Raw genomic sequence first — 22,506 nt, forward strand, 5'->3', positions numbered from 1 at the left:
TTAACTTTATCACTAATGAGTGTTAGAAGGTGCTGAGGACCTCTAGTCGCGCCTGGATGGTACTGGCTTTTGGACCGTCCATAAATCAGCACTGTATGTCAGGAAATTATGCTCGTATCAATTAAAGTCACAGAGAAAACAACTGCTTTGTTTTGTGTGACTGCTCCAGTCTCACCAGCCAATGAGACGTCAGAGCGCAGGTCCAGACGTTTCAGGATGCGTGCTTCGCGCAGCAGCTCCAGGGAGGAGGCGAGGCCAGACGGGGAGGGGGCGACCAGCCCCACCTGCCCCAGGCCTGAGGCGGTAGTGGAGCATGACGCGCCCTCCATCTTCAAGGAAAGCTTCGTCCCTCCAGAACTTAGCATTTGGGACTATTTCATCGCCAAGGTAACCCGAGTGGCCCAGGAAATGAAACACAATGAACACAATGTTTTGGGCCGATCAAATAATGTATAAAACGAAAAACAAAACAAATAGTGTTGTCTCCTGACTTTCTTTTCTTCTTTCTAATGATTTGATCGGCCCAAAACATTGTGTTCATTGTCATGATTTGTCACGATCCGAGTTGGCTTTGTCCGTGGCGTAACCGTCTTTAAATAAATTATATTAGAAGTGCCGATGGGAGAATGCATGGGGGTTTCATTTCCTGGGCCACTCGATTTTCTGAAAGGGGCCAAGGGGGAGAGACTGCGGCGCTCTATAGAGACGGGGTGGAAAAAGTCTTGACAAACACCCTAGGTTATGACAATATTATTCAATAATCTTATTTCAGAATATAATTACATTTATTATTATTATTATTTAGATATTTATATTTACTTTTTTCTTTTTTCATGGTCTGATATAGTATGATCTGTCTGGAGCATTCCTTGTATTGAATTTCACAAATGTAATCGAAAATGTGTTAATTGCCCTGTGTGATACTGTTGTATCATCGTAGTTTCTAAGGAAAATTTCAGCCCAAAACAGAAATGGCACCTCAATTATATTTCTGAATATAAATAAATAACTCAATGTTGTCGTGGCGCATAGCCTTGCCTTCCACCATCCGAGAACAGAGAGGAGTACGACTCAGAGGAGAGCCAGGCCAGCCAGGACGAGGAGAATGATGAGGAGTACGAAGACGTCTTTGACCCCAACTCCCCACTAAGGGAACATTCCAACCATAACTCCTACAGGTACACACTACACAGGCTGCGGCAGAAAAAAACTAAATTGCCCTTTTGTCATTTAAAATGTTACATTTGTTCAAATAAATAAATAAAGATATTTAGGAGATCATTCTAACAATCACAGCAAATGGCAGGCTTGTCTCTGGAACTTTGTGTTCCAGAGACAGGCTTGTCTCTGGAACACAAAATCAACAGTAGTGGCCTGGTTGTCAGAATGGTGGCTGAGGAGGATGCTTTCCATTCAAATCCAAGTCACCTGTTCTGCCTTTCATGAAATGATTTACTGTGTGCTGTTCTCTCTGTTGTTCTAGTTGGTGTCTGATGCGCCTAGCTATGGTTCAGTTGGTCCTGTGCAATCTCAAGTCCTTCTACCCTATGGCAGGACATGACCTTTTAGGTATGCACAAAAATCACTGTCAAGCTGTTGGTCCATTGTAGCATCATTCAGTCCATCATCAACTGTTGCCAAAGGAGTTTTAATGGTGAACTCAACCCTCCAACTGAATCTTTCAAGCCACTGTACCACTGTAAGGTCACTGGAGCACTTGGATCTTTTACAGGCTTCTAACTTTTGTTCCCTGAGCAAAATGCACTTTACTTAATGTCAGGGGTTTGAGTTCCCTTTAACACATGCAAAGGTCAGGCATTCACACTCCTAAGCCTACCACGCTCACTTAACTTTCCATATAAACTGTGTGTGTGTGTGTGTGTGTGTGTGTGTGTGTGTGTGTGTGTGCGCTTTACATTTGTACGTGTGTCCAGATTTGCCTGTGGGCTCTCCTCTGTGCCATGCGGTGCTGAAGACCTTACAGCGCTGGGAACAGGTGCTTCAGAAGAGGCTGGAGATCTTTGGAGGACCGCCCTCCAAGTACATCTCCACACACCCCCAGGATGACACGCTCGCCCCCGGCCCTGCCCTCCTCAGACACAAGGCCCTGTTTGAACCATCAAACACGCCATTCAGGTATACACCATTAGTGTGTGGTCTGTTGATTCACAGTGTTCCTTTTCAGTGGTTCCCAAACTTCTGGGGGTTGCGGGACATGAAAAGGCTTTATTGGTTTTATTTTAAATATATTATGCCAATAGCAATGGCAAGTATATGCAGAATATAGCCTATGCTTAGTATGCTATATATATATATATATATATATATATATATATATATATATATATGCCATATTCAGGTTCATATATGTGGATAAATAGGAAATATATGTCTCTATATAGTTTATAAAATGTATATTTCCATGTGGGGGGGGGGGGGGGGTAACGGGGTGCATGGCCAAAAGGGTTTGGGAACCGCTGCTTTATAAAATACTGTATCGCTGGTTATAATATATATCCTTACTAAATTAATCTGAGGTTTTAAATTGCTTTAGAGTGGTTTCAATTGAGAATAGTGTTCCACATTAATGAAACTCTTTTCTTATCAACCATGTATGTCTTTTGTTCTCTCTCTCATGGACCCTGGAGAGAGACTAAATTTGATTAGCACGACAAATAGATGAGAGCCATGTTTTATTTGGGGGGTTATTTTTATTTTTTTTAATTACCTCATACATACGCTTGAGCCAAGTTGAGCGGTCAAACATGGGGACACGTGAGAGCTATTCAGTTTGGATTTTGAACTTTGGATTTTGAAATTTTGAAGCAGACGTGTGTCATACACTTACCTCTCTGTATATTCACAGGTCTAAATCTATCCTTAAGTGCAATCACAAGTTCACTTTCAACATACTGTATCTCTTTGGTCGCCGTACTTGGATGAAACATTTGATGTAACTTGCCCTAAGCACCAAATACATATACACTAAATCCTTATTGAATGGACTAAGAAAGCGTTGGTATTGGTATAAGGAGAGTGTCAAACCTTCCAGGTCGAGCCACCACACTGCGCTGCCAGTGAAACGCCTGTGGCAGTACCTGGTCAAACAGGAGCAGATCCAGGAAACCTTCATCAGAAATATCTTCACCAAGAGACGGGACCAACATGAGGTAATGAGGTTTTTGTCTTTTTTTAGGGGCGCTAGCCCCTCCTATACAGTTATAGTGTTTAATATGCCATTGACAATGAATAGAGAATCTACGTCATATGTGTCTTAGCAAATGGGACCACCAGGGACGACTGGTGTAAATGATTAAAGCACCCCTCACTTCACACGGGTGTGACTTTTTTATTTTTTTATTTTTACTGCATGGACTGTCTGGAGTACTGTCTGGAGCACGCTGTACTTTTAACAACACATTTTTCCATTTAGTAAGATTACAATCTAAAACACATCCTAATATTCACCCCTATATGCAAATGGTGTGATTACTGTCTCATTACTTGTCTCCTAATTCCCGTCTGTGGTTTTAATGTTGTTGGTGTTGTGTGCCCCTACTGACTGCACAAATAATGCTTTTATTTGTATTCAGATGGTGTCACTATTAATTAATTCAACCTTTTTGATTAACAGCCCAGTAATTGTGTGTGTGTGTGTGTGTGTGTGTGTGTGTGTGTGTGTGTGTGTGTGTGTGTGTGTGTGTGTGTGTGTGTGTGTGTGTGTGTGTGTGTGTGTGTGTGTGTGTGTGTGTGTGTGTGTGTGTGTGTGTGTGTGTGTGTGTGTGTCTCTGCATGGTTCATCACTATTGTATTTTTGTGTGCCCATGTGGTGTTCTGCTTTCCCTTTACAATTAAAGTCAGTCGAGGACCAGACTGACAGTATGAAATGTTCAGGGATGGACGAGACTGGGAACCATCAGGTATTTTTGCTTTGGGTTTGGCTACTGGTGATTATTAGATGGTGGTGGTAAATATGGAATTTGGAGTAGGAATCATGGCAGTTGAATTATTGAATTAGTACTTTTATACGTTCAATCAATGAATTGCATATAATCTCCTTCAAGGCCTAGTCTTTAACTGCACATGGCATGCTTGCTTTCATTCGGGGCGTTCTTGGCGTGTTCACAAAGAAATGTGTAAATGGCCATTTGAACTCTTTGAAAAAGAGCCCGGTAAACAGTAGTGTGCCAAAACGGCCTGGTACTCTGTCTAACCATTTCACTATGCCTTAAAGGACCACTTCACCACTTTTCAACATCTCTTCATATAATTGGTCCACCATTTTTTCCTACTCAGTCTGTGTCTCATAGGAGGGCTTTGGGCAGTTTGGACACCCGTCCACCAGTGACATCATTAGGCAGATTATTTTAAAACAAGATTTGTTTTAAAATATATTTAGATGTTTATTATCGTGAGAACGATGGCTTCAACTTCTGCATTGCAACTTTTCAGAAAAGAAAGCCTGCCGTTTCTATTAGCTTGGATTCACCATCGATGATGTCACTGGTGGACGGGTTTCTGAACTGCCCACAGCCTTCCTATGAGACACAGAGTAGGAAAGAATGGTGGTGTTTTATCGTGAACATTAGTTAGGACCAATTATAGGAAGAGAAGTTGTAGAAGTGGTGAAGTGGTCCTTTAATGCAACGTGTGCAGCATGTACGGTAGGCTACAGAGAGCACCCACTTCACCTCGTTGAATAACTGATACGGTCTGACTCACATAATGTAAGAGATATGAAAAATGTCTATCGGTGCTAACGGGGGGCCATGAGCTATGTATGTTCATGTCATATTCTGATATAAGCCTCATGTTGAGCTGTATGAATATTCATGCGAGGCCCCAGTTGCAGATATTTCATTTCCCTGCGTGATGATGCTATGTGGAGCTTTCAGCTTCCTCTGTCTAAGCTGCTACATTGTAGCTCGTCCGTTTGGCCCAATGTTAATTATCCTAGCCTCTCAGAGGACATGCTATGAAGCTGAATAGCTTCTGATTAATGGGCCCAAACGCTGTCGCAGTGAATATGCATAGTACCACAGCGATGTGCTCTGTCGAGTTTGACTGCATTATTTCTGACAGACAAAGGTCTTTTTCCCATTGTATAATCCCAATAAAGACTGTAATTAAATCTTGCGCTGAAACTGTGTGTGCGCCTCATTTCAAATGCTGCTTCAGAATGCAACAAACCTCTACATAATGCATTAATGTTGCCTATTCTATGGCACAACTTGTACTACATGTGCCGACTGTTGAGGGGTTGTCGTCATGATAACTAACAACACTAACCATGCTATGGTATGTTGGCTGCTGTAGCCTGATGATGCACCACTCCCTGCATGTACCCTAACCTCCAAGGCATCACACACACACACACACAAACTGTTCAACTTGGAGTACATCTCCTGTGTCCTTTATCATTATGCACCGGACTTTAGATCTTTAAGGTGAGAGTAGGGTGTTGTGTTTTATCAGTGGTTGTGTCCTTCATGTGCCCAGAGGAAATCTTAAGTGTTTGAGCTATATAGATCGGTGACTAAGAGTTGGCCTGTTTGATAATATGTATCGGTGCATGCATGTACATTTGCCTCTGCAGATTGAAGCAGACCTGGGCTACCCTGGAGGAAAGGCACGCATCATCCACAAAGAATCAGACATCATCACAGCCTTTGCCATCAACAAGGTATATTTCCCTAGGCACATTTCTTTGGCAAAAGAAATGCAACAAACGGTGACATGTGTAGCATTTGTGGTGTGCAAGTGAAATCTTGCTTGGCTTTACGCTGTTTAGAGGCCATCAATTTATGTTGATTCACACACACACAGGCAAATATGGACACCATAATTTAAGAAGCCACTGTGTGCTAGCACTAGCAGCACGTGATGCAGCAGAGACACTTTATAACTTGAGCTTAGTGTAACCGTAAACAGATAATTGGATTCACAATTTAGGCATTTAGCAGACGCTCTTAATCCAGAGCGATTTACATTAAGCAAGAACAAAAAGCACATGCATAAAAAGTAGATATCATGAAACATGAGTAAGCTAAGAACGTAACGGTGGAATCTATATAATGAAATTATACATCTAAACTATACTTCGGCTACGTGAAACTGGAGAACAATACATAGGTATGGCCAATCGAAACGGCTCTATGTAAATGCATGCAAGAATGTTCACACCCCCAAAATACGGAAAATAATCTGTAATTATAGAGACATTTTTGCGACGTAATTACAACGACTTAATGACACTAAAACGACTTTCTGATGGAATAAAAACATTCTTTAACATTCCAAGTGCTATGACTACAGAGTGGGAAGCAGCCTGGGCAGCATGTAGTGTACTGCAGAGTGGGAAGCAGCCTGGGCAGCATGTAGTGTACTGTAGAGTGGGAAGCAGCCTGGGCAGCATGTAGTGTACTGCAGAGTGGGAAGCAGCCTGGGCAGCATGTAGTGCTTCTGTGACTGTGAGGAGTGTAGTTAATGTGGAGGGGGCCTTTTTGAATCCTGACTGGTTGGGATCCAGCAGGTTGTTCTGTGAGAGATGTAGAGAGAGCTGGTTAGAGACAACACGTTCAAGAGTTTTGGAAAGAAAGGAAAGGAGTGATACCGGTCTGTAGTTTTTTACACCTGAGGTATCAAGAGTTGGTTTCGTGAGGAGTGGCGTTACCCTGGCTGACTTGAAGGCAGATGGGACCCAGTCTGAGGTTATCGAGGTGTTGATGATTGAGGTGATGAAGGGGAGGAGATCAGGTGCGATGGTCTGGAAGATTGGAGACGGGACGGGGTCGAGACTAGGACAGGTGGTAGGTCTAGTGGATAGTTTTCGGACCTCGTCTGGGGATAGAGGAGAGAAGGAGGACATGCATGGTATGTTGTGGTTAGTTTTGGTTGAGTCAAGCGCTTCTCTAAGGGGGAGGGGGGGAAAGGAGCTACTGATATCATCAACCTTTTTTTCGAAGTAGGTGGCAAAGGCCTCCGCAGTGAGGGATGAGAGTTGAGTGGGGGGAGGGGGTTTAAGGAGGGAGGAGAAAGTGCAGAAGAGTTTCCTTGGGTTAGAAGTGCAGGATTGGATTTTGGTGTGGTAGAAGGAGGTACAGCTGTTTTTTTAGATCCCCACTGAATAACTTTGCGATATAGTTGGGCCCTCTTTGATGCCGTGTTGCCCAACCCGAGTCGTCTTTGTTTGAATATACAGAGAGATTTGCTGCTCTTGCACTGCCAACGAAAGTTTTAGCTCCCCCACCGTTGATGGAGGCACACCTCGGGTCATCATTAAACTGCAGAGAGCTGGATGAGTCGATGGCCATGGGCTGTTTCCCTTCATCTCTTCTGTTTTGTGTTTCCCCTCGATTCTCAAAATCGTCCCCCTTCCTCTGTCCACAATGTCTCTTCCTTCTTTCATTCCCCCTCTTCTTATGCCCTCCTGGTTCCCAGGCGAATCGCAATTGTTTAGTCATGGCGTCCACCCACGACATTCAGGAGCTGGACGTGTCGTCCATCTTGGCCACGCAGATCCTGACGTGGATCGATGACGACATGGAGGCCGAAGCCAAGAGGTATGGGTGTTACAAGAGGTATGGGTGTTACAAGAGGTATGGGTGTTACAAGAGGTATGGGTGTTACAAGAGGTACAAGAGGTATGGGTGTTACAAGAGGTATGGGTGTTACAAGCCACTGGCCATGTTCAGATTCAAGTTTATATCCAATATATGACAGTTAGGTGTGTGTGTGTGTGTGTGTGTGTGTGTGTGTGTGTGTGTGTGTGTGTCGCTTTTATCTCAGCGTTGTGTGCAATCTGTATGGATTTATATTGTTTACTGATGAGACTGATGTCTGGAGGCAGCATCACACGCACTGACCATATATCACCTGCCCACACAAGGTCCCATCCTTTTTTTTAAATGTAATGGTGTCTTACCAATTGGCAAATTCACAAACTCTGCTCTATTAACTTGGTCTTGGCAGCCTCAATGAAATGTCTGTTTGAGAGAAGATAAGTGTTTGATATATCTCTCTTCCAAAGTGATGGCGATTAAACTAGTATCCTGACTGTGAAATCAGCCTTTATAAAGGGTTTCCAACTGCTGGTTTTTGGCCCTTTCACAGCACCGGGAGCGATGATTTCCTCGTGATTCACTCGCGCGAGGACTTTACAACCCTCCACGGCACCACACCGTACACCCACAGCAGTCCTGGCACGCCCATCAACATGCCCTGGCTCGGGGGACTGCAGACTGGCAGGGGAGCCGCTGTGGTGAGCCTCTCAATTTACTCTTGCTTAGAATTAGATGTCACTTTACTCATAAAAGGTTTATTTGTATAGCACATCTTATACAGGAAGGCAATTCAAAGGGCTTTACAAATAAAGGGATAACAAAAAATAATTTAAAGTCATACAGAGAACAATGATGTTCCGAACACAAATAAGACTAATCCACATAGTTATGGCACTTGAACCCACGCAATATTATGGGACTAAAACCACACCAACAGGGCAATACAACGCCCAAGATAAATCCTTCTTATTTACCATGACTGGTCATTCTCCCACCACCATGCACCACACATTTCTTGCAATGTCCTGTTCGCATCTGTGTTTTTCTGGGATTACAGTAGCATAGACGCAACACTGTCAAGATGCTTATATACGCCATGGCTTCTCTCTGCCACTGGAGTATCTCTAAAAAGTCTCATACTCGGCCTTGTCTTTGCAAGCAAAGATGGTCAAGGTTTAGTCAAGGTCAAGTGTTAAAAATGTATTGATGTCTGTCTGGCAGGGATGGACAAAAGGGATCATGGGTCTAACATTATACTGTCTACCCATCGATTTATAAAGGAACAGAGATGGGGTTTTTTTATTGCTAAGATGCCTGTCAAGAAAGCGTAACATCAAAAGCACTTTGATGTAGCCGACACGTGAGTGTCAGAAAGTGGAGGTTTTATCTTGTGCAATTGGAAATGTTGCCTTTTTGACTCCAAATACTGTGAGTCATGACTCAATGCCTTGTGAGTCACGTCTGTGCAGATCACCCACTTATGTCACTGCCCTTGACCAGTGGAGTGTAGTACTGGACTGAGAACGTTTGGACTCTGTACAATGCAATTGTATTCAACAATAATAAATGAATCCCTCTTTTATACACACAGCAGTTCAAAGTATGCCTACTGTTTTGACTTTGACGTACAGTAAGCACAACGAGCAATGACCCTGCTATTAAAAAACAAAACATGAAGCAATACTGGTGATTTAACGATGATTTGATTGTATGGTCATAACAATACAGTATGGAATAATGTGCCTCATTACGTCATATTGTCTCTTTATTGTTAATGGCGTTTAATTTTTGTGTTGGCACCGTTTGTTTTACATCACCAATACATCACCTAATCAACATGAGTTAGACTTATATTAGCGCCCCTCACTTCACACGGGTGTGATTTTTTTCTTTTTTAAATATGTAAATCAGTTGCTTGGTGTAAGGTTCCAAGTTCACCCGAATGGAATCCTACACACTTTTCTTCAGAATGATCTTCACATAGCACTGTGTTTTCCCTATAGCTGATCAAGAGGAACCTCAACAATGTGAGGAGGATGACCTCTCATCCCACACTGCCTTACTGTGAGTACCCGTGTGACCATCTCCTAGAACCACTTTGATCTTATTGTGATCTTGTAGATTTGTGCTATGACTAGTAAGTATATATACATTAAGTCAGGGGTGGCAACATTTTCGGGGATGTGATCTACTTTGCCTTTTCCAAGACTTAAGTAATCTACCATTGCCTGACGACGGTGAACATATTCACCACATTTATTGCGACCACAGGTCGCATGTACTATGAAAACATCCATTTCCCATCAGTCAGTTACTTATTATCCCCATAGATGGTCTTGTGACATCACGTGACGTGATAGTAAATGTGACCTGCTGTGGCAATTAAGCCCATATATGGAGATCCCTGATGTCATCAATATTGGCCAGCAACATCTGACCTTAAACCCTTAGATAGATCTCCATACGGTATATGGATATGTCAGAACCTGTTCTGACATTCCATATGTTGATCCTATCCTTGATCCCATCCATCCTTTCTCTTCAAATGTCTCCCTTTTGACTGATACCTCTCCATTCAAAATCTAGACTGGCCTGCCCCAAAGTTAGTTAGTTATTAGTGCAGCCGGCGAAAACTAGTGAGTTCTCAACAGGCCGGAAAATTAAGGCCCGGCCCTACCTGGGCCCTCATCAAACCCTGTACACTCAAGGCATGCTCCTTATATGGCCAGTACAGAATTCATTCCATGTTGATCTGACCCCCCTGCCAAAGCGCCAGCAGTCTGCCGTCAACGAGGCGGATACGTACACTCGATAAAGGGGCGAGGTCGCTTCTCGCCCTTAAGCGTCTTACTGGTGAAAGAAAGTACAGTACAATAGAGTAATAATGAAGTCAATATAAATGTAATGTTTTGTTTTCCTGTCCATTTGCAGACCTAACGGGGGCTCAGGACGGCAGCGTCAGGATGTTTGAGTGGGGTCATTCTCAGCAGATCATCTGTTTTAGAAGCCCGGGAAATTCCAGAGTCACTAGGATACGATTCAACCATCAGGGAAACAAGGTATGTTATGTACAGTAAGATATAATACACTCATGCATACAAAGCCAACAGAGGCAAACGGTGGCAGAGCAGTAGCCTTCCTCCTGTGTCACGTCTGGAAGGATTAAATTTGTGCTGGATATGAATTGAGTTGTTGTGAATGACCATTTCAGAGGCTCTTAAACATCATCTGGGGGAAAAGACGTGATGTATGTACCTGGAATGGGCAACAGCTGAACCATGCTATCACATTAAGCAACGTTTTCAGCCGTTCTCTCAGCAACCAACACCATTAGGCATGAAGCTCAGCGAGGACTTCTGTTTCTCCACATTCGCCCGCAGCCCAGTGATTCACCCACTTTTTTTGTAATTTTTTTTAAATAACTCAGCCTCCAGCATTATCATTTCTGAGTCTGTGCTGCCTGCACGCCCCTAATGTCTTATCTTGCCAGTCAGTGTGCAAGAGAGTCCAAAATGTAATAATGCTTCAAATATTCGGAGGGGGGTGTTGGATCCATGTGGAGCACTCAATTTCTAGTTACATATTAAAGCGTTGCCTTAACTTCTGAGACAATATATCAAGCACACAAGTGGCTCAAAGCAAATAGCTTTACACCGCGGGTGCTCGCTCTGTGCTAACAATTTCTTATCTGTCAGTCTGTAGCAAAAATATTCAAATGCCTTAGCAAACATATTCAAATGCCTTAGCAAACATATTCAAATGCCTTAACCGTTGTGAATATTTAACACGTCTGTGTTTGCCTAACCACCTGCTGAAATCATTCCCAAGTGTTTTCATTCCTGTTTCCTCCCATGGCTTATGTCTGACAAATGTACAATATTGTCTCAGTTTGGTATTGTAGATGCTGACGGCGGATTGAGTCTCTGGCAGACCAGCACTAGTGGGAATCCACCCAAACCCTACCTGGTAAGACATGTCTTATTACGTTATGTTTTTGTTACATTTCCATATTTCAGCTGTTTTCATCCTCACTTTTTGTCGCTGTTGGGTTTTCATAAAGTGGAAACAGAAACTGTTCCAATGGATCCAATGTTATTGTTGTTGTAGTTACTTACTATAATTGTGACACGTTGTGAGCTTGTACATAGACTATTTCTGATGCTTTTAGAGAAAGGGGGGGGGGGGGGGGACGTAATAGTTAAGTAAATATGCAGATACAAGGTTTCTGCCCGTTTTGCTCTGTTAATCAGTATGACTGAGAAGCCCTGTTTCCTTTGTGTCAGACGCTGCATTGCCACAGCAAGACGGCTCATGACTTCATGTTCGTGGGCTCTTCCTCACTGATCGCCACTGCAGGCCTCTCCATAGACAACAGGTAAGGCCTCTCCATAGACAACAGGTAAGGCCTCTCCATAGACAACAGGTAAGGCCTCTCCATAGACAACAGGTAAGCTGCAGGCCTCTCCATAGACAACAGGTAAGCTAAAGCAAGAACCCAAGTATAACCACAGGATTTCTCTCCTAAAAAGGTTCACTCTCGCAGAGTCCCCTTCATCCACAAACTGAAATTAAACGCTGAACACACCCTCGACAACATGCGGGCAGACTGACAAGGTTCATTCACTTTACTTGAACCCTAGCATGCCTGTAAGTAATTCGCATAGACTTATTGTCTGTATCAGGCCATAAGGCGGGAGTCTATCCGTGTTTCAGTGTGCTAGACACCTGGGAGATGGTCTGCTGAGGTGGAGCACAACACCTGCCATCAGCTCCCAGTACTTACTACATCGCAATGTGAGCATATCAATTGGACATTTTCTGAGAAGAGATTTGGTGTAGAAAGGGGGGGGGGGGGGGGGTACAGAGCCAAATGGGGTCAAGTTTTTTAACCCATTCTGGACTGGAACCCCTTTTGGTGTTTAAAGCATTGTTATACTTTAACTATTGGAAAATAGCAAATCTACAAGCTCATAGCGCGGCACTCTTGTAGATCTGCTATTTTTGAAATATCTTGAAAATGTGGCGCAAATCTTTGAATATATTTTCTTTCAGAGCGAACGTTTTTAACTCAAATCTTTGCTTCTGGAGGGTCCCTGGAACAACATATTTTCAGATGGGGGTCGGCGGCCAATTACATATATTTTTGGTGGTCCTTGACATGAAAATGTTTGAAAATGACTGACATAGAAGCATAGGTTTTTCAGAAAACTGTCAGGATTTAGAAGGCATTTGTAGAATCGTCCTCAGGTCTACAGTAAATGGGTTAAGTATAGATGGAAGTGACTATTTTGTACCTAAGGAGGCTGGAATGGATAGTAATATTCTCCCGTTTTCCACAGGAACGTGTGCTTGTGGGATACTCTGGTGACCCCTATGAACAGCCTAGTACATGGTGAGTCACAGCATTAGCCACAGCACAGGCTAATAAGCACTCTGTTTTGATACGTGCTGCATAACTGTTGTTATTGTTATAGGATTTGACTGGAGGCCTTTTCGCTGTCTCTGGCAAATCAATCGATATGCACAATCCAACCTCATCTCACCTCTTTCTGGCTCATCTCCTCTCTTCCCACACTTTGTTCCCACTTTGTTCCCTTCACCACATCACTAAATCCAGTTATTTGCGCCGAACTGACATACGCTATTGGTAGTATGTATACATCTTTATTTGTTTCATTTAACCTGTTTTCTATCTCTTTCCTCAGAATACTACTAGATGGAGCGTATGCAAGAAAAAAAGATTCCACCCACTGCTTTACACCTGTGAACCTGTGAATGAATAAATCAGATTGTCATTCTCAATTTCCCTGCCGTTCTCTCCCTGTCCCCGCACACATTCCCCGTCTCACCCACTGCTATCGTCCCCCTCCCCTCCCCTCCCCACACCCTCTCCTCTTCCTCTCTGTCCACAGCCTTCTGCTGCCACGATACGGGTGCTACCGTGCTCGCCATGGCCCCCAGGCAGCAATTGCTGATCACAGGTGGCAGGAAGGGCTGGATCAGTGTCCTGGAACTTACTCACAGGCACCAGCGCCAGAGCTTCCAGGCCCACGACTCGCCGGTCAAAGCCCTGGCAGTGGATCCCACCGAAGGGTGCTTCATCAGCGGCTCTGCCGAGGGCAACATCAAGGTACGTCGCCCGCTGCCCCGACACCAACGGGCAAGTCAGAATCTCAAAGCACACGTGTAGTCACACTGCGAGCTTGTAGATCAGCTATTTTGCTGTTTTTGAATAATTTTGAGAACAAATGATAGCAAATTCATACATTTAAATATTAAAAATATTCACCTAAATAATGCCAGGTTGAAAGTGGTTAAAGTACGGTATATATTTTGTAGGGTATAGAATTTGCCTGAGTACTGATATACTCGGTGGTGGAAAGTAACTAAGTACATTTACTGTACTGTACTTAAAGGACAACTTTAGTTTTTTTCAACCAAGGTTCATGTTTTAGGATGTTATTAGAGAAAGTAAAAGATGAGTGTTATTTTTTTTTTCATTTGCTGCTTTCTTTCGTTTTAGGGATTTTAGCTGTTTTGTACAGGGGTGGGGGCATTCGAGCATGGTGCTAAATATGTATTTTGTTACAAAATATTATGGAGATTTTCATTTTATTTACTATAGTCCTAATAAACCCCAGGAAATTACATCTGGCCACAAATAAATCACAGGATCTATTGAATGTGAAGGTAGCCTACTGGGGGGAAGCCACACTGTGTCATAGGCTCAATGTCAGTTTGACACATTCAGTAGATCTCATGATGTTTTGTGGGGGTTTATTAGGACTATAGTAAATAATTAAAAAATAAATAGCTATAAAATATTTAGCCCCATGCTCGAATGCCCCCGCCCCCTGTCAAAAACAGCTAAAATCCCTAAAACGAAAGAAAGCAGCAAATGAAAAAAAAATAACACTCATCTTTTAGTTTCTCTAATAACAACCTAAAACATGAACCTTGGTTGAAAAAAACTAAAGTTGTCCTTTAAGTACAATTCTTTTCTGGGTTTTTTTTGCGGCTTTGGCCTTTATTTTATATGTTTTATAGAGGGACAGACAGTAGCTTTGGCCTTTATTTTATATGTTTTATAGAGGGACAGACAGTAGCTTTGGCCTTTATTTTATATGTTTTATAGAGGGACAGACAGTAGCTTTGGCCTTTATTTTATATGTTTTATAGAGGGACAGACAGTAGCTTTGGCCTTTATTTTATATGTTTTATAGAGGGACAGACAGTAGCTTTGGCCTTTATTTTATATGTTTTATAGAGCGACAGACAGTAGACTGCCTGGACCGCTGAACCACGGCCCAGGCCCTTAAGTACAATTCTTAGATATTTGTACTTTACGTGAGCATTTCTAATACTTTTACTTCTTCACCACTACATCTTAGATCCGAATATGTACCTACTCCACTACTTTTATTTGACAAATTTAGTTTAGTAGATGTTGATTATTATTATTACAAAACATACCGTACATTAACCACTTCAGCCCTGTATACATTTTGGCCATTTGAAAATGGCAGATCTACAAGCTCGTAGCTTGTAGATCTGCTATTTTCAAAAGATTTTTAAACATTTGAAAACTTGAAATGGGACATTTTGCATGAGTACTTTTACTTTTGTTACTTTAAGTAAATACTTTTGTACTTTTATTTTACTTGTAACAGAATACTTCTATATTGCAGTATTGGTACTTTACTTAACTCATAGAATGCTGAAAGCGTTTTTAAACGTTTTATTATAGCCAAGCGCAAGAAGCGCATAACGTTTTTATACGTTTTATGGTCCAAAAAACGTTTTTTTATTGATTACTATAGTTCAACTATATTTGCGCCCGGACAACTCATAATGTAACACCGATCGGCTCTAAAAAGAGTTAAAACCCCCCCCTGCTGAAAAGAGGTGTTGGTCTGAGAAGCGTCTGGCACCGCCTATTGGTTGGTCTATGCGAGGACGTACGACGTAATGGATACGGCCGTCCGGCATAGACCAACGCAGATGTCAGGGGATCTAAAATGGATGGGACAATGCTCTTGTTTGTGTGAATACACTCGATTCCCCCTCCCCTCCTGTTTCTACATGGTTTCTCCCGAGGGAGAATGGTGGGGGGGGGGGTCTCTTCCTCTTGGATCGCATTGGCAGTTCCCCCCCCACTCCCGAGTCCCCACTGCTTTCAACTGCAAGGCTTGCGCTCTCATTCTCGGAACAAGATACAACGCGATTTGCTCTCTGCCCGTATATAAACCTGCAACGATCGGCATTTGATTTCATAACGTAACGTTTGCCAGACACATGTGGAGTTAGTCATGGACAGATTGCACATCATTATCGAGGGCCCGCCATGATACGTTGGTCGCTGATCGCAAGCCGTACTGCTGCTGCTGCTGCGCTGCTCGCATCCAACCATCCAATCCATCCCCCTTTCTCGTTACAACAGGCTATTATAAACTCACCGTCGAGCAGCCTGCCCTGCACCTAATGTGATAAAATGAACGGCAGGACAAAATCGGATCGATTATTATCTGTCTATCAGCAACATACGGGTGTTTGTCTTGCAACGACAGGTGGTGCTTTCTCGTTTTTTTTCTTCCAAATACGTTGACGTGCTGCTTCTGCTGCTGCCGCATCCATCTCGTTGTTTTTCTTGTTTTTTTTCCCAAACATGTCCAGACACAATCCGATCCAGTCTCGCGTCTCACCTTATAGATACGCGAGACTGGATCGATGAGGTTAGTGGTATGTCTGGACATGTTTGGAGCGGCACACGACAATCGACAATAATGTTGATTATGCAAGATCATTTCCTCAAAGCCTAGTTGCCCCCCCCCCCCCCCGTTACTGCGATTGTTTGTAGCTCGAATCACAGAATGAGTTCAATGAGCGTAGGGAGAGGGCACATATGGGGCTACGATTGAAGAAAGTTTCCAAGTCCGTTTTATGATCAGATAATGTGCATCAAGACTCTCTGCTTTCATAAGAAAAAAACTAATACTGTAATTGCGAATGCAATGAGCACTTACTATGAGACCTAGCAGATCACGTCTGTCTGTCTGTCTGTCTGTCTGTCTGTCTGTGTGTGTGTGTGTGTGTGTGTGTGTGTCTGTCTGTCCCGCTTACTGTATATGTGGACCTGGCCCTTTTGTGCCCATATATGGAGCTGAGTGATTTGTGAGTCATGGTGACATGAGTGTGATGGCGTGGTCCTGCTTTGGGGACTCCTTATATGGTTATGGCTGAGTCATGGTGACATGAGTGTGATGGCGTCTTTTGTGACCATATATGGAGCTGGCGTGGTCCAAGCACTAACTATGACACCCTGCAGATCATGTCTGTAATTTATTCTAATTGTTATTGCAATTTACGATCTGCGTTCGCCTTCCGCGTTCGCGCGTCTTACTCGTAATAATAAAAATCACACCCCTGTGAAGTGAGCAGTGCAATGTTGTGAAGTGAGCAGTGCAACATTGCACTGCTCACTTCACTGGGGTGTGATTTCTATTATTATTACAGTATTAGTATTTTTCTTATGAAAGCAGAGAGTATTCTGTTTCATACGGTATATAGTATGTACATGTCGCTATAGGCCTTATTTTGTGAATATTTAGTTGTTAGGTCCATGCTCTCTAAAATTATCTTTTTCAGAGAACTTTAGAGATGGCATGGGCCTGAATAACTATTATTCACAAAATAAGGCCTATAGCGACATGTACATACTATATACCGTATGAAACAGTCGACTCTCTGCTTTCATAAGAAAAATACTAATACTGTAATAATAATAAAAATCACACCCCTGTGAAGTGAGCAGTGCAATTGCACTGCTCACTTCACAGGGGTGTGATTTTTCTGGGTGGTATTTTTCTTATGAAAGCAGAGAGTCTACTGTTTCATACGGTATATAGTATGTACATGTCGCTATAGGCCTTATTTTGTGAATAATAGTTCTTCGGGTCCATGCCTTCTCTAAAGTTCTCTGGTGGGCGCAAGCTGCATTCAATAGCCAATTAGTGACAAACTGTATATGTGTACAATGTGTACTGTTTTCCTCCTAAAAGTAGACATTCAGGGCTTTCATTCGGTATATGGTTTGTATAGGATATTATTTGTGCTCAATTTTATATCGGTCTTTTGAACTAAAAAAACTGAACTGAAATGTCTGTCAACTTCAGGCCTCCATATCTCTGTTGTTTTTTTTCACAAGCAGCGTGCAGGCAAAAGCAGGTGTTAGAAAAAGGTCAATATCTCCAGAATGGAAGATGGTAGAATCATAATTTTTTTTTTAAATTGAAGTGGACAAGTTGGGCTTTCTTTTTATTTATGCGATTGTGATTCTCGCTATAAGAGGCCCCTCGCTGTGGGCCCCCCAAAAAGTTCAAAAAGCCCATGTTAAGCCTTCAGCACCAGTAAGCCAGGGTCCGCTAGAACCTGTAGCAGTCTATGTGTTAAGTAAAACATTTGAGTACTTTTTCCACCACTGGATATAGTATTGTCATGGCACACCAGTGAGCCAGAGAAGCCACCCAACTCCAAAATGTATTTTTTTCTGGAAATGAAACGTATACTTTTTTCAGGAAAACCATAGCTATACTGCCTCAGCAAAGTTGGTATTGTGACTTTATATATTGTCAATTACTTGCATGAGAGGGTGGTGGAGTTATCTGCTTTAGCAGACAGTTTGAGGGTCCAATGGAGTTGAGAGGTTTTGTCCAAAGCACTTTTTAAAGATTTCCATGGGTTCAATATTTTTTTGAATGTTCAATAGCACTGATTTATTTAAATAATAAAAAACCTCAAAAATGTAGTTGGGTGGTTTCGTACTAATAAATAACAGTGGAATATTCCTCTTAAGTTTGCAGAATATTATAAGATATGTAGATCTTGTAGAAGTTTGTAAAATATGAAGACATTTTGTGTCTGTAAAAGAGTGTCCTACTCCTCAGGTCTGGAGTCTGTCCACCCAGTGTCTGCTGCACACCTTCCCCAACGAGCACGCCCGCCAGTCCATCTTCAGGAACCTGGGCACGGGCGTCATGCAGATCGAGGTGGGCCCGGCCAATCATATCTTCTCCTGCGGCGCCGATGGAACCATGAAGATGAGGATCCTCCCTGACCGCTACAGCATCGCCAACCACAACAATAACCTAAAGAATGACGTCAAGTTCATCATATAGACATGGATGGAATGTTGAAACGCTGCACCAGTGACCGTTATTCAAACTAATACAGCGACGTGCATGCGTCGTGTTGGCAGAGCACGGGCCACTGGGCCAAACTTCATCACTGAGGAACCATCGGATGTTGATCAGTTATATATATATATGGACAGACATGGTTTGGATGGGAGGAGGGGAGGGGGCTTTATGACGTAGCAATGACGCCTCAAGATCACCCGGTGTTACGGAAGGATGGTTTTAACACATCTGTCATTGGACAAAATGGGAAGAAGTTCCTAAAAATTCATGAATCTTTGATTGAACAAACGAGTGAGAGGATGTAATCTAAAAACATGGTGTACTGTAGTACAAGAGTGTCACAGAGCTATGGTACTATGGTGGTCTCTGTGGGAGCTGAAGCCACAGTCTTGGGTCAGCCTGTACCGAAGGCACCACTGCACACAGGAGTGAAGAAACCAAAAGATGCAGTCAAACTGAGCACAGGTTACGGACCAAGGCCATGTGCAGGGTACGGACCAAGGGCATGGTCAGTCAGAGAAAACCGTTTAGACAGGCACCCTGTCAAACATTGTTTTGTTGTTTCAAAATGAACAGCTGTTCCAGTGTAAGCCCAAGAAGACCAATTTATTTTCCCCACACACAAAAGAGGCAATCGTGAGAGGAATATCTAATAAGACTACAGCATCATTAACATGTATTATCAGCATATTCTTTGTGTGATTTAGTAGTACAGCAATCATAATAGTTGGTTTCTATACTCTTCTGTGGAATGGACTGGAAGCTCTTCTGGATTCATTGGAAATCCCATTGGAATGTTCAGGTGATCATAGGGTAGAGATTTAAGTATTAACTTAGGATAAAGTATTTGTTATATATTGATACAGTGTATTTTGCCGGGGTGCCAAGTAATGTACAGGGGCTTGTAGCTTGTTTATTATAAGACTGCACAACACTGTTGTCCTTTATTAAGGCCAGTTGACCTCGTACGAAGCACATTATAAACCAATCGTAAGAACTCCTGGTGCATTCCGGTGTTCCACGTGAACTAGCAAATGTAATGATATGAACAAGTGCATGGTCTCTTGGATGGAAGTGTGTCTTGCTATTGGTGTTTTACACAGAAACATAATGCTTTGTGACTTTTGTAAAGCTGGGTAAAGGCTTTTACGGATTACAATTCTAGAAGACTGATCGTGGACATTACCAATTTCTCAATTTGCATGGGCCACCTGAATGCACCATTTTACTCTTTCTCTATTTGCACATACAGTATAAGTGAAGAATTAACATTAGTGTAGTACATAATATAACATTGATAACCAGGCTAGATGTCAGAGCGCACAAAGCCTTACATAATAAGAGTAATAAGTACATGATTGTTATGGTGGTGGCCTAGATTTAACCAGTGGTGGTGGTATTATTATTATTATAATTAAGTGTCCTTAATCTCTGCATACTACTTCTGCCATACTGGCACTGCACCGTACTGTTGGTGGTGACAATAATATTATTACTAGTAGTATTAAGTTGCACAAAGTAGCTTTAATTTAATGGCAAGACCCTTATTAGTATGCGACATAATGAAGTAAACCTTTTTTTCTTTTAAAGATGCTTGATGTTAAGGGGACACTTCACCCTGTCTCTGATGTCATAGACACTGGGCTCACCTACTTCCTGGACAGAAGTGAGCCCAGTGTCCATGACATCAGAGACACTGGGCTCACTGCTAAAATATCTAAAACCACATATTACACATGAAGACCCCCCAGGAAAGTGTTCTAAATCTTCTAAATGTCATATCTTTTTTTTGCAAAAAGGTTGAAGTGTCCCTTAATCTTAACGACATGTAGCATAAATGAAACGTTGTTGTTGACGTAGGGTAGGGGGTAGGGGTGTGGGCAATGAGAATAATTTTAAAGAAAATCATAATTTGATGTGGACACTGTTTTATTCCAACAACAATGCACCTTGACCCCAAACTCAATATGGACCACTCATTGAAAGCTGTCTTGAGAACTTTTTAATTCACCACACAAGAATGGTTGTTTTATTTGGCACAGTCGCTTGTTCTGGTTTACTGCACAATAATGGTCATTTTATTTTGCACTGTGCTTGTTCTGGTTTGCTGTTTAGCTTTTTTTGAGACTTTGACAGATTCTATTAATCACATTTATTGCATTTGTTCACTTTTTTTTAACCATTCGAACGTGTTTTATACATGCCGTGTTGTCCAGATGGACAACATTGCCTTCAGGACATGCTTGGAAATGTAATCAAGGTCATGTGATGTGTTCCACATAATAAAGGAAGGGGTTTAAGTGAGCACACATTGTCACATAGCCATTTTGTCACAAGGAGAATACTGCATAATAGCTACCACCCAGAGAACCTTGCAGCACAGCTGTAGGGGAAGTATTTGCTTTGACTTAAAAGGAGGTGGGGTGGGTGGTGGTGTCTCTTTTAGAAAAGCTTTGTCGTTTATTGCATTTTTGTATACATGTAGAGCCATAAACTAAGCTTCACCATAATAACTTTGACTAGTGGTAACCATCTCTAAGCTTTATTATGAAAATAATTGTGTGTAAAAAAAAAGAAGAGATAAATAGTAAACTGTATATTTATTAATATTGTGTTCATATAGGAATACCGTATAAACAATTGCCGATGTGATCTTCATTGTTTTGACACTAGTGGTTGCCTTTTTTCTTTCTTTTCATTATTCCTGATATCTGTTTGTGCCAGGACACCTCCAAGCACAGTGTGAAGTCCAAGTATTTGGATTTTGAAGATGGGAATATATATATATATATTTTTTAAAGCCATTTTATGTTGTAGCTTTCCATGAGATTGAGCAAGAACATGTCTTTCACCGATTGCTTTTACCCCACCATTTAATTGATGGGTGTAATCTAGATATACTTGGATCAACATGCCTGCGTGTTGAGATTTTGCACATTTGATGGATATGCCTGTTTTGGCTTATCAACTCAACTAGTAGATTCTAATCAGCCCTTCTGCCCCCTCCCCACCCGCCCTACAATCTCACAAAATGTGAATATGAGCTGCAGATAATTCTAATTTTATAATAAGACATTATGTAAATCTCATTGTATTATATACATAAAATGTTAAGGATGTAATAAAAAAGATTAACTGAAATGAACACGTGGCAAAGTGTCTGTCATTGTGAATGTAAACACACCGTGGGCTGTCTTGTCCTCAGACATTGTGAACCCGGACATTTTGAGTACCCTAAAGTTTTATGTTAGAAATGTTGAGTATGGGTCCCCAGCATTTAGAAACTGCTGGATGTTATCTCGCATATGTTGGGCAATTTACATAATTAGCATAATAAGCTGAGGTACCATTAACAACCAATTTAAGGCAACATTTTCTAAATGTCATCATGCTTTAAGTAGCATGTTACGGGTCAAACTAAGGGGTTTTCATGATTCTGAATCCATTGCAAGCATTAGTTTTGCTTTTGCACGAAAAACACACCATGAACTATATAGTATGTCGTTTTTTCTTGATTTTCATCATTTAAATCCTCCAAAATCATAAATGACATATGCCTACTCAATTCACACTATTTATAATTCGGCTTAATGTGCCTGAAAATGAATCTTTGAAATGTTTCAAAGTTTTAGAAGTAGCCTATAGTGCTTTAAAATTTGAGAAATTCAGAACGGAGGAATGGCAAATTTTGGCACTGTAGAAATCACTTTCACCAAGAAACTCCATTCACACTTTTTATAATTCAGTCA

The 22,506-nt window shown here is 41.9% G+C and overlaps 1 protein-coding gene across 3 annotated transcripts in view; it reads left to right on the plus strand.

Moving 5' to 3' along the window:
• Positions 1–21,869, plus strand: part of dmxl1 (Dmx like 1) — an 83,298-nt gene extending 61,429 nt beyond the window's left edge. The window contains exons 36-51 of one of the 3 annotated variants that reach the window (XM_080766903.1): positions 170–387; positions 1,033–1,178; positions 1,484–1,569; positions 1,935–2,136; positions 3,053–3,170; positions 3,858–3,920; positions 5,597–5,683; positions 7,441–7,562; positions 8,113–8,260; positions 9,566–9,626; positions 10,494–10,621; positions 11,451–11,528; positions 11,846–11,937; positions 12,902–12,954; positions 13,475–13,692; positions 18,506–21,869. In XM_080766903.1, coding sequence (XP_080623029.1) covers positions 170–387; positions 1,033–1,178; positions 1,484–1,569; positions 1,935–2,136; positions 3,053–3,170; positions 3,858–3,920; positions 5,597–5,683; positions 7,441–7,562; positions 8,113–8,260; positions 9,566–9,626; positions 10,494–10,621; positions 11,451–11,528; positions 11,846–11,937; positions 12,902–12,954; positions 13,475–13,692; positions 18,506–18,736 — 2,051 coding nt within the window. In that variant the 3' untranslated portion in view covers positions 18,737–21,869. Of the gene's footprint in view, positions 1–169; positions 388–1,032; positions 1,179–1,483; positions 1,570–1,934; positions 2,137–3,052; positions 3,171–3,857; positions 3,921–5,596; positions 5,684–7,440; positions 7,563–8,112; positions 8,261–9,565; positions 9,627–10,493; positions 10,622–11,450; positions 11,529–11,845; positions 11,938–12,901; positions 12,955–13,474; positions 13,693–18,505 lie in introns of those variants that run through there. The other 2 variants (XM_080766904.1, XR_013964292.1) reach the window with 2 other exon arrangements.
• The last annotated feature ends 637 nt before the right edge of the window (positions 21,870–22,506 follow it).

Source organism: Protomyctophum bolini (assembly GCF_963924005.1).
Source record: "Protomyctophum bolini genome assembly, chromosome: 6".
Lineage (NCBI taxonomy): Eukaryota > Metazoa > Chordata > Actinopteri > Myctophiformes > Myctophidae > Protomyctophum > Protomyctophum bolini.